The sequence below is a fragment of the Opisthocomus hoazin genome, chromosome 5 (genome assembly GCF_030867145.1).
Source record: "Opisthocomus hoazin isolate bOpiHoa1 chromosome 5, bOpiHoa1.hap1, whole genome shotgun sequence".
In the NCBI taxonomy this organism is placed as follows: domain Eukaryota; kingdom Metazoa; phylum Chordata; class Aves; order Opisthocomiformes; family Opisthocomidae; genus Opisthocomus; species Opisthocomus hoazin.
The window spans coordinates 52,560,076-52,572,858 of NC_134418.1; the positions used below are offsets into that span (position 1 = coordinate 52,560,076).

Here is a 12,783-nt window from a genome sequence, read left to right on the forward strand (position 1 = left end):
AAGGGGTTTGAGTGTGCACGTCCCGCGTGAGTGTCCTGTTTGTACAAGTCACCCTCTCTTGTGTAATGTTTTTCAGAGGGGCTTCTGAACAATGCCAGGGATACAAGTGTCACGGATACTCTACCACTGAATGGTAATCACGGCAACAGCTACAGCATCGCCAGCGGCGAGTACCTCAGCAACTGCGTGCAAATCCTTGACCGTGGGTACAACCACACCGAGAACGCCCTCGAGAAAAAGATCCTGAAGGAACTCACCTCCAACTACATCCCTTCCTACCTGAACAACCACGAGCGCTCCAGCGAGCAGAGCCGCAACCTGATGAACAAACTCGTCAACAGCATGGGCGGCGGGAGCGAGGACGACGCCATCGTGCTGGACGACGCCACCTCCTTCACCCACGAGGAGACCCTGGGCCTGGAGCTCATCCACGAGGAGTCGGATGCCCCGCTGCTGCCGCCCCGGGTGTACTCGGCAGACAACCACCAGCCCCACCTCTACAGCCGGCGGCGCATCCCGCAAGACAACAGTGAGAGCTTTTTCCCCTTGCTGACCAACGAGCACACGGACGACCTCCAGTCGCCCAACAGGGATTCTCTGTACACCAGTATGCCCGCGCTGGCCGGCATGCCCATGACGGAAAGCGTCACTGCCAGCACGCAGACCGATCCCCCGCCAGCCAAAAGTGGTGGCGATGCCGACGATGTTTACTACAAAAGCATGCCTAACCTCGGCTCCAGGAACCACGTGCATCAGCTACACACTTACTACCAGCTAGGTCGAGGCAGCAGCGACGGTTTTATAGTCCCGCCAAACAAAGAGGGAACCCCCCCGGACGGCAGTGCAAAAGGACCCGCTCACTTGGTCACTAGTCTATAGAAGATTCAGCAAAAATTAAGCAAAGAGACAACAAAAAGTCCCTCCGTAACGCTTGGTTTACTGTTCTGAGTTAATCCAAACAGTGGTAATATTGTGTGTACTCCTCAATCTTCATGCTGTTCTAAAGGAAACTCTCAGACTTTTTCTACTGGAATTTTTAGGCCGGCCCGGAGAGGACAGTAACTGCTGCCCCCCCCCCCCTCCACTTTTTCCCCCCATCCTCCTTCCCTCCAGACAGACTTCATTATGTTAATGAAAGAGATACATAACGGCACACTTTGTGGCCTTCTCAAGTTATGCCGTGTTTGTTTAAACAATCCTTGATGCTGTGTTGCTCTTAATACCGAGAACCTGATTTAAGAGGGAAAAACAAAAAATGCAAAGAAAAAAAAATAAAAGGCCAAAAATGTGCATTTGCAACTCGTAGCGTTGATGCATCTAGGTGGGAGCGCTGCACAAAAACAAGCTAGCAAAACTCTTTCTTACCAATCGAGATCACGTCATGGGTTTTTGGTCACTCACAACTTGGTTTCACCGCGGTGCCCTTTGCTGCGGGAGCAAACAAAACAAAAACAAATTTAATGAGATGGAAGGGAATCCTAGAATTGTGTGCTAAAGGCATATTTTACGTTTTAGTGTATTAACGGATGATAAAAACTAATGGCAGAAAAAGAGAAGAGAACAATTTCTATGTAATGTACAGATACTAGCATTGCACATATAGTCTGCTTTCTGTTCCTCCAGAACTTGCGTCCCTGTTAATGTAGTGGAAAAAAAAAAAAAAAAAGAACTTTTTTCTGTTGTGCTGGTCTTGTAAGTTTGTCTACCAGTAGGAGCAAGGTTTTTCATAACTCCTCCTTTTTCTTCTTTTTTTTTTTTTTTTTAATCTTGTTTTGCCTCTTCTACTGCCCCTCCCGTCCATCCCTTCCCCATCCTGGTAAAAAAAATCTCACTGGGCAAAAAAACCCCTCAACATCACTTTCTAAGGAACATTTTTAGTAACACCATCACCGTTTCTTTTCAGCCAAGGCAGTCTTTTTATTTAGCACTGTGTAACTTTCTTCAGCCAGCATATTGCTGGCAGACCTTTTGGCGCGCTAGAGCAGGGCACACTTCCCCGTTGACAGTGCACAGCCGATGGTGACGATGATCCTGTGAAGCATCGGTGGTGAGCAGCCCCTCAGCCAGGCCGTAGGGTCGCGTCCAGGAGTCGAGAGGTTTTTGTATAATCGTAGCGGGGTTTCTACAGGAGGCGGCCATTTCCCTGGAGGAGCAAAGGGCCTTCACGGCTCCGTCTGGTCCCCGGTTTAGGCACTTGTACTGCAGTGGTTAAGAAGAAAATCAACTGACGCGTAGTGAGCTAAAAAGTACTTTGCAGTGATTTAAAAAAAAAAGAAAAAAAAAAAGAATCTTCTGTTCATTATTTTTCCTAACAGGAAATTTATTTATTTGACAGGATTTTTAAGTAACATAGGCTTTCTGGAGGTAAATTAGCAGCACGGAATATGAATTCTTCTTTTTTTCTTTTTTTTTTCCTTTTTTTTTAATTTATGATCCATTTTGTACGGTCTCAACAGTTGAATGACCTCATTACTAATATTTGTTGTAAAAGTGAAGCTTGTTTGCCAACCAATAAACAACTGATCACAATTTAGAAGATACTGTATGTATGTACTGTACGATTAATCTCTCTTTTTTTGTTGTTGTTGTTCCTCCCTCCATTACTGTCTTCAGTACGAGTCTCCACTCCTTTATGGCATGGCCAAGCACTGCCAAAGAAAGGAGGCCTAAGCTGAGCAATTTAAGCACAAAGGTTATGCAGCTACGGCTGACTGAAAATATCAGGCTAGTGGTACTTGTTTAGGGGCGAGCACAACGCTGGTTGACATTTGTTGCAGATGATTCTAGGTCCGTTTTGTGCCTACTGTATAAAGTAGCCGATGACATGCAGATGATTTGAGTACGGTGTTTCATGTGTCGTACATTTTAATCATTGTAATGATTTTTTTTTTTTTAATTTTGGTTATTCTGAGATTAAAAACTGCTGGTAGCATGTCAAAGAGTAAAACAAGTCCCCGTTAGGCCTCCTCAGTCGTTGTTTGCTGTCTCTTTATTTTCTTGCTCTGAGCGTACTCAAAGCGCCATTGCTGTCCTTGGCCACATCGCCCTTCTCGTCCCACCACTGCCAATGGCCCACTGATGCTTCACCTGTCTCCTTCAACCTCCCCCTTCAAATCCCTTGGGAGCAATTAGGATTCATCATTAGGTTATAGAAAGCCACAAAATAGACTAGAAAGGTTGACAGTGAAAATAGCCGCCTCTGGTCATGCTCGGTACCGATTTTTCAGTACGTGTTTTTTCAGAAAGCCCTCCCATGCCTTGGACCTTGGGGTCTGGTGCTGCCTCCATCCAACTCCCATCAAGCTAAATAAAAGCCAAAAGATTTGGAGCAGGCAGGTGATGCCTGTGTTAGACAACATATTCCCAGTGCTGGAGGATAAATGCAGCAGCAGAGCAACTCTGCTCCATCCCGGGGATGTCCTCGCTTGGGGCGATGCTGCTCAGTGCTGCTCAGCAGGAGCTTGTCAGGGGGAGAGAACCAGGGTGCAGTGGTATCTGGTGGTATTTGTGGCCTAAAAAAGAGTCTGTTTTGAGTTGCCTGAGTCCTTTCTGCAGCCAGGCACTCAGGCAACATCTTAGGGAGGAAACTTCATTTCTGACCAAGCACTGATCACAGCTCTGCCTCTTGCCAACCCTGGTTTTGGCAAGGGAGCGTTGCCCTTTGGGAGACTGGGAATCACCTGGTTTCGTAGCAAAACAGCCACTGGCCAGCAAGGTCATGCTCTTGCTCTTAATGCTGCCTCTCTGTTTCCTTTTATTTTCCCTGTCGGCAGTGATGGAGCTGGGCAGTGCGCGTTAGACCTATGCATGCAGGCAAAGCAAGCGTTTCAGGTCCACGTGGTCATACGAGTCCATGTAGCAGCCCAATGGAGGCTGCTGAGGCTTGAAATACTTCAAGTACACCTTATTTTGGAGAAAGTAAAAACTCTTTTACCATATTAGACTCCAAAAAATAGTTTTCCAGGGAAATGGCAGGATTAAATTCATGCAGATGGTGAGCTACACCATAGCAAACATTGTCCTGTTAAATGGGAGGGAGATGATCAACATGACTTTTACCAGCACTGCTGAAACTATGCAAGAACAAACCAGTGGTGGATTTTCTATGGGATGATTGTGTCTTACTGAAAAATCTTTGACTTTCTTTACTCTGAATGGTCATTCTTCCCCAGCCTTTCTCTGTATTTCAGATTTATCAGTGGACAGGCTGTTTTCCCTGCTTCTCCATCCCTTCTTCATTGAGCTTCTGTCTGCCAGCCTACCATGCCTATTAGCACTTTGACTGCAAAAAAATACTGTTTATTTTCAAGCTGAGTATTTCCATCCCCAGGCTGTTCTGGCACCACAGGGTTCACTGTTGCTGCTTCTTACAGCATTGGAAACAGCTGAATCACAAAAAAAGAAGGGAAATAGATATCATTAATTGCATTAAGCCAAAAATGGTTTAAGACTGCAATTTAGTTGGGGGGGGGGGAGCAGAATAAGGATTATTTTTTCCATTATTTTCCCCTTGAAAACAGGCTTTTGTTGTGTCAGATAGTTGATTATGGGCATGGTAAAGGTTTCTGCTTATTGATAAGTAGCTCGGTAGATACAATTCTTGTGCAACTGGCCATGTAGTGGTGTCTTCTGTGCAGACTGCAGCATGCGAAACTCAAGTTAATGTTAAGTCCTCAGTGCCTAAAATGCTCCTGGGGAAGAAGGGAGAGCTACAAAACTTCTAAGGCATTTCTTAGTGCTGAGCCAAGGCAGAGATGTGAGAAAACTAACAGCTTGATGAAGAGGCAGTAGCAATTACGGTATTAAATTCATACCTATGCTTGGGGCACATAACTTTGCAAGCTGGGTTGAAGGGGATAATCAGCCCTGTACTAAGGGGATCTTCTGGTTTAGAACTTTGTTTAACAAAAAATTAAAACATTTTCCTTGTAGGAGAAGTTTAAAGCTTCATCGTTCAACTCCAATAAGCATCCCGCTTTCAATAAAAACCAAACAGAATACAGACAAACAGGCATCACGCGGATATTTGGACCCCCCTTTTTGAAATATGGGACCACCTTTGGAAGCCTTGGGTTGTCAGGCATCTTTGGACTGAGGATTGTCAATGTCGATCCCTTGCTTGCGGCATGCTTTCAGAAAGCCTAGCTTGCACGTGGGAAGGCAGGGGGGAGAAGTGCGAGGCTCCATGCCTTGCGTTTTCCTGACAACCATCCTGGGATGCTTTGCAAGCTGTGAATCCCTTTTTTTTCCCCTTGCTCCTTCTAATTTGCACGGGACTGGGTTATTTTTCCTGTGTAATCCCATCGCAGACTGCCCCGTAACGAGCTGACACACCAGTTTACTGTGCAATTGCTATGTTTCCTACTGCTTAAGGACACTTTGGCTCCAAGGGGCAATGCCTGCCCATTTTCTGCAAGAGCCGTAAGAGGCTGTAAAGATCTCCCTGAAACATGTGAAGGAGAAACACAAGGGGAAAGACATGTCAGGAAAGACTACATAGGCTGGAGAGTTGCTGGGGATGGGGGGGTATTCATCACAGATTTGGAGGCACTGTGTAGGCAGTAATACTTATCCTGGTGCTGTTCCTTTCTGCCTGTTGATTGCATTTAATTCCCTGAAATGTGTGGTTGTTAACTAATCTCTTGCCTTCCTCCTTGCCCTCAGGTAATGAGCAGTGAGATTCTTCAGAGGGCCTGGGGAAACAGTGGCAACGGTGGGGGGCACTGAGCACCGGGGGGTCATTGCGTGTCAATGTGTGTGTCCCTATTGCCTGCCATCCTCCTTCCATCTTCTCTGGCCAGCTGGCCTCTCGCTCACACACTCCCATATGCTCTTGATCTCGCTAGTTTATAAAGAATATAATACCCTGCAGACTTACCTAGACAACAGGGATAAAAAGATAGCTCGTCTTATTAAAAAGCTATCTCAGGAACACCTAAGAGCACCGGCTTGGTCATCTGTCACACCATGATCTGTTCCTTACATTTGGAAAGAAAAGTACTTTATTTTTAGCTACCTGCTGCATTCAGCTAGACTCTATGCAAATTTTGTTTAATGAATATTTTAGGGTTTAAATAGTCTGTGCTCGTGAACATTATATAAATGTCACGTTTTCGCAGGTTCTCCGGTAACGACATGGAGAACATCCTGCAGCGTAAAGCTGAAACCCGATAAAATCGGTGATTAATGCTCCCAGAGGAGGCAGCGGTGGTCGCGTTAGCGGTGGCCGTCCTCCGCAGGGACATTAACAGTGCAGCCGGGGAGACCACCCGAAGGGGTACCCCCGGGAGGGCTGCAGCACCCTCCTCGCCGCACGAAGAGTCATTCTGTTCAGCGCAGGCAGCTGGTGTAGGGCCAGCTCTGCTCTTCAAAGGCTTTGGCAAGCCCTAGGGGTGCATGGATCATACACCAGAGCATACGTCGTCCCGGTTCAGGAGGGGTGCTCTGTTTAATGCTAAAGTATTGAGACTAGGGAGGATAGCTTGGAAATCTTCCTTTTTCACATCAGAATAGCTTTTTACAGGTGCTTACTGTTTGTTGTATTTGGTACGCCAGACAGATGGTGATAGTCTTCTCTACCAAAATGCCAAGAACAAAAAAAAAGTCATCCTGACTGTTTGCTGTCTTTTTATTTCTTCATTCTCCACATATTTTCTTTTCTTATGTTTCTACTCCTTAATTACGCTGTACACATGTAAAAACCCAAGCTAAAACCTCAATAAATTAAAAAAATACTGGTATACAGAGCAGTTATTATGTGCTGGAAGCAAATGCTTGATATTTTGACAGCGTTGCTTAAAACCCCAAACAACCAACTTAAAAGGCACAAACTTAGCTGCTGCACAACCTCCTCAGCTGGTGTGCATGGGAATACTTGTGTGGATGACCCGGTATCTCCAACTGCCACTTGTAATCGACTGCATCTTATGTTACAGCTCTGGAAAGGTTATTTCCAGCAGCAGGATGCTCAATGGGTAAATTATGGCTATAATAAAACTGTTTTCAGCCTTTCTTCTCCCACTTCTCTCTAAGGCATCTCAGGCAGAGTTTAATTTGGGTCCCCGCGGCAGGAAAGCTCAATGCACGCGTGAGCCTTGCAGCCTTTGTGTCCCACCAGCAGCAAAGGATTCGCCTTTCGGCAGCCACGAGCCTGCGGTAACAGCCGCAGATAAATGTTTTGGGGGGACGAATATGGAAAACCAAGCGGTCAGCAAAGCGGGTGGAGGATTTCTGGGTATGCCACTGGGGAAGCGGCAGCACCTCGCCCCAGCCTCTTAGCACTTGGTCGCACAAAAGCTGCAATGTGTGCAGTGGGAAAATGGACTTTGGGCAGGGAGAAATAAAAGAAGCAGCCCCTGATTTCTGGCAAGGCTTCATCCTTTGGGTGAAATATGCCAAAAGCAGTTTCTCAGGAGCTTTCCGTATGCAGCCGAGAAGTGCGGGGTCATACGAGATTAGCCCACGTGCAATGGGAGGCCAGTTTGTGGCAGGCTGAAGCCCTGCTGCAGCTGTCCGGTGCCTGCTCTGGCCGGCCCACGGCTTTCTGACCTTGAAAAAAAAGGAGAGAAGGTTTAATGGTTTGCCGCCAAGGACCTCAGCAGCTCTTTTTTTGAGAGGGTCCCTCCCTGATAAGTAGATGAGCTGCTTTCCCTGCCCTGTGGTCACCTCTACCTCACCCTCCTCCTTGCTTGCATTGCCAGCTTTCGTACGTACAGATCAAAGGCCTCGTTGCTTCAGCTGCTGTTGATATCAGCCAGAAAGAGTGCTTCATATTAAATAAGTGGGGGTTTTGATTTTTGGTACATTGTGCAGCTAGGCACTTTTAGCTGCTAGCAATTTGCGCTGCAATGCAAAGCAGCCCGCCGAGCTAGCAGCAGCAGAAATGAAAAGAGAAAATGCATCCCACTGCTTGGAAAAACGAAAAAAGAGCTGAGCAACAAGGAAAGGATGAAAGTCCCTCCTCTTCAGAAAAAAACCCAAAAGAACAGCCAAAATGGCCAAGCTGGGAGATGCCCAAAAAGTTGCCGGCTATGCCTTCCACACTTTCCCTACAGTATCTGCGCCGCTATGCAGAGCAACACAGATTTGCTGGCCCTGGGGTGGGTGTGAGATGAGGTGAAATGATTTACGCTTAGAAAATGGCTCCGGGACAACTCTTAAATCTTCTTGAATATGCCTAGCTTATCTTAACCTCTCCCAGAAATATTATTTATAAAAAAGCCTCCATGTATTCAACCAAAACTGCATGTGGCTGCCTCTTCCCAACCTGTGCGTGTAAAAGGAGGCATTTTCCTCCCCTGGGGCTGCAATGATTATAGAGGCAGCTGTAAAGCAGAGCACTCAGGATGTGAAGTGCCCTTCAGATAATGTCTGATAGCAAAACAAATCTGTTTACTCTGTAGTCATTTATTCTGACTATTTATTATTAAGGGGGGGGGGAGGGAACCACAAAAAATGTAGTTTGCTCAAACAAGCCCTATTGGGCTGGTACACGCTGGTGGTTGCAGCTTGGCTCTGGGCTCTCCTTGCTTTAGCTGGGCTAGACCCAGAGGAGCAAAGAAGCACCTCGGCATCACCCTTCATCCGGAGAGCTGTGGGCAACCATGGCCAGTGCTGCTGGTCCTCATGCCATTTAACAAATAACTGGCTCAAGTGGGGACAAAGCCCGGCAAATGTGTGCCACCAGCTTCAGCAAAAAGGGTGGAAGGAGGTTCGTGATGAGATGCTCGGCCATAAATACGTTCACCTGCTCTGAGCAAGCCTTCCCTTTCGCGGCAAGCCCGGGCATCCCATGCTTTGTTTGAGAGTGGAAATGGTCTTAAAAATAGCTGGTGACTGCTGCAGGGTCGTGCTTTGGGGCTTTACCTGCTCTCCCCTTGTTTTCCACAGAAGGCGGAAGGATGCCCAAGCAGGAGCCGGTCTTCAGGCGAGTCACCATGGAAGACAGTGTCATCTAGCGCCCGGGGCACCTGACGAGCCTGCCCCAGCAAGCCCATGCTGGTGCACCGCCTCAGCTCCTCTGTGCCTCGTCTTACCCATCCCTTGCCTGGGATCGCGCAACGGGAGAGGCCGGAGAAACTAGCCTCGACCAAAACCCTCGGCAAACCCTCGTGTCCCCAAGGAGAAAGCAGCCCGGCTGAGATTCCCGCTGCCTCATGCATGGCAGTGCCCTGGGAAGTGCCCTCGCCACTTGGTCAGTCACTTTCTTTTTGAGATGAGCAGAACGGGTGAAAAATGTCTTTTGTAATAAGAAATGAGTTTCATCTGCTCCAAATGTTGGCTTTGCAACTTGAAAACACTTAAAGATGGCTGAGCGTGCTCAACACCCCCATCCTGAGCCCCTCTCCGCGCTCGCAAGCTGGGCTGTATAGAGGCAACCCCGCCAGATCCAGGTCCCTGTTGTAAATACAGACCTGGCTGTGTGGACAGGTAATGATGGAAGGAAAGAAGGGACAAAGAAATAGTTCTTAACACCAGAAGAAGCTGAACTTGCTGGCAGAGTACTGTTCAGTGAAGCTGTTGCTTGTACGTAGGGACTGGTGCACATGTCCAGCAGCGGCTCCACTTGGCAAAAGCTTCTGGGGGAAAGCTGCTCAAATTTTATTGTCCTGTGTAAATAGAGATATTTTTTGGAAAAAATGAGCCTTAGTATCTTGAAGATAGCGTTTCTCAATCATCTCAGCTGAGGATGGATATATGGGAAACCATGGCATCTGCCCGGTGAAGACTGGCGTGGAGTCTCACAGCCGAGCTGTGCCACCGTGGTGGGCACAGGAGGTACCTGAAAGATGACAGACGCGTCCAGCAGAGACTCGGCAGACATTTCTCCTTCATTCCTGTAAACAGGGTAGACTCGCTGGGCCCATGGTCTCCACTGGTGTAAATACTCAGCTACGGCCCACAGAGGACTTGGGCTGCTTGGTGCAGGTGTGGGGAGGTGGGATGGGCAGAAATCACCAGAGGGATGCAAACCCCATTGGTGTGGTTCCCCCAAGGCTTTTAGCATTAATTAGAAAAAAAAAAAAAACAACACAAGGAAAAAAAAGAAACCCTGAAAACTTGTTTGTGTTGTTGGGCCAGCTGTTTGGCTGGGTAAATGGAGGCATGCATAGATACCCGTGTTCATGTCGGCTAGTGCCTGTACATGCAGTTCTCCTCAGCGTGTGTGCAAATGCGTGTGCAAGGTGGTGCCCTGCGTGGGTGGCTGCCAGCCAGCGCAGGCCCCCATGTCAGTGTAGCTATGTCTGTGAGAGAAGAAGAGAGGTATGGATGTGTACGTTGTGCCCACCTTTACATGCCTAATCACATTTTGAGAAGTCGTAAGTAACGCTGCTGGGTCTGGCTCTATGAGCACGAGCGCAGGGTAGCATGCATGTCTCTCTGGGGAGCAAGGCACAGCAGGCTGGGGAGCAGGCGTTAGCTGAGTGAAAGCTGATAAATATCTGTTCCGCACTGAGTCGTCATCCGCTGTCCCTTGCTGCAACACAACAGCGGCCATCTGCAAATGCTCCTGGCAGAGCAGGGCTGCACTCCGGCATGGGTGTTCGCAGGATGTGGGCTGCTGCAGCGTGGTACCTGATGGGAGCAGGAGAGGAGCTTTGGGGTTTTCCCTTCATCCTTCAGAATTCAAAGTTTACTTATGCCTTATTTACTTTGAGTCTGACTGTGTGGATTCATGCAGTGGAGGGAAATTAGAAAAAAAATTGGAATTAGAAATTGAAATTAAAAAAAGCAGACCAGAAAAAAAAAGATATTTTTGGAAATGACCCAGAATAACTGTCTCTGGATGTAAAAGTCTCTCTTCAGCCTGGCATTTTGCAAGCAAGCAGGCCCAAGGTGGAGATATCCCCTCCCCATTAAAAAGCCAGATAGCACAAATCAGCTGTTGCACATATTTCACATAATATTGGGGGAAAAACCCTTACACCTCTTCAGGGAAAGGCCAGTGGACAATCAACAGAAATTGGAAGCTGCCTCAGAGTATGGAGGGTTTTGGGCATCCAGGGTGGTAATTCGCTTACAGTGTTTCAAGGTGATCTTCACAGGTGGTCTTTTGGGTACTTGAATACCTCCTCTGTCATCCAGCTCTGTGGGGCTGCTTTTACCATTAACACCTAACAACTGCCAGTGCCAAGCGAGTTATTTATTTATCAACTCATTTATTTATTTGTCAAACCAGCAGACAGGAGATGCCGTGCTTTTGTCTGCCACATGCGGACACCTCTTACTTTGCCCACTTCTCCAGCCTTTTGTGATGTCCCCAGGCAAGGTGGCCATCATCCTGGGGAGACTGAGGTTTCCTCCCCAGTAAAGGCTGTCAGCCTTTTTTTCCAGGGAGAAAAATAACGAAAAATATTAATAACCCACCCCATCTTTCTGCCAGAAATGTTCTGAAAATCAGACAATACATTAAGCAAAATAAATGCCTCCAAAAAGTTTGAAAGCCTATGAGCTTTCACAGTCACAAAGGGACCATCTTTATGGTTTCTAGAGCTCTAAAGGGCAGTGCTAAATACTGAGCCTGGGGCTGCCTGACCCTGCAGAGGACTGGGGTGCTGCATGGGGTGAAAGTTGGGCTCCAGTTAGAGGAAAGCAGAAATTCCCTGTTTCTTCTCTGGATCGCAGGAGAGCAGAAATCTGTTGGGTTGGATGGGGTTTTTTTCGTTAGAGCCCTCACTATTATTTTTTCTTCCTAGACAATCCCATCATCCCACACCTTAAACTCTTGCCATTGTGTCTAGAAGAGTTATTCTTGGAGGCATTTATGACAACCTTCAATGTCTCTTGCTGTCTGCAACCCCAAAGAGGCTGACGCTCGGTAACTAATGGTGACGGTTGTAAAGACAAGCGAGACTGACCCCAAGTCCTAATAAAAATGATGAATCCCATCCACTGCCTCTGTATCAATGGCGTGCAGGTTGCGTGTGGAGGTGAGCTGATGGGGAGAGGCAGATACTCACCGAAGAGCAGGTCCGAGAGGTGCCATTACCAAACCCACCCAGCTTCTGGGTTCCCTGGGGCAGAGTTTTGATTAATTGGGCCCCAAGTAATGATTGACGTTTCATCTGCTTTCCGTATCTTAACTGGACTTCCTTACTCCTCAGGCATGGAATGAATCTTAATACATTGTAATTACTGTACTCCTGGTGATGAACTGGTATGAAAAGCTATCACAGAGAGCATTAATAAAATGTACATTATGAAAAAGAACTCTGCATTCTCTGAAATTAATAATGCAGTGGATTTTTCTCATCCACGCCTGATCATTACAGGCTTGCCCTGGAGTTTTCTATTAAAATCAGTTATTCAAACTACTTGTGTAGCTGTCTTTGGTGTGAAGTTATGTGCTGTAGGTTTGCATCCCAGTCAGATGTACCGCATGAGGACTTATTAATCTGTTACGTCTTTCAGGCATTGATTTTAGTGACATTTATATAAAGCCGGTATGACTAAAATGAACTGATTGATTCATGCGTATGGATTAGTTTGCCTAAGACTTTGAGATGGGGTAGCTTTATCATGCACTGTAACACCAGAATTCATCACTGTATTATTTACAAGAGACTGAACTGGCTGCATCTCAATAACTGAAGAGATCTTCACTGTTTTATTTATGTATAAATGTTTACTTAATCAGCCACCAATTTTGTTTAGCAGAATTTGTTAGCAAATGGAAATTGTAAACAATAACGTGGTTTCTATTTTAAAATTTATAGGCTTTCATCTATAGCAAAATCCTAGATTTCCAAAGTGTCGTTGTCTACTGGCAAACAACAAGCTCTC

The 12,783-nt window shown here is 46.8% G+C and overlaps 1 protein-coding gene across 17 annotated transcripts in view; it reads left to right on the plus strand.

Annotated features, from left to right (window-relative positions):
- Positions 1–12,568, plus strand: part of ADGRL3 (adhesion G protein-coupled receptor L3) — a 522,074-nt gene extending 509,506 nt beyond the window's left edge. For 7 of the 17 annotated variants that reach the window (XM_075421251.1, XM_075421254.1, XM_075421257.1 and 4 more), the window contains one exon: positions 77–3,677. In XM_075421251.1, coding sequence (XP_075277366.1) covers positions 77–879 — 803 coding nt within the window. In that variant the 3' untranslated portion in view covers positions 880–3,677. Of the gene's footprint in view, positions 1–76; positions 3,678–8,889 lie in introns of those variants that run through there. The other 10 variants (XM_075421259.1, XM_075421256.1, XM_075421260.1 and 7 more) reach the window with 3 other exon arrangements.
- The last annotated feature ends 215 nt before the right edge of the window (positions 12,569–12,783 follow it).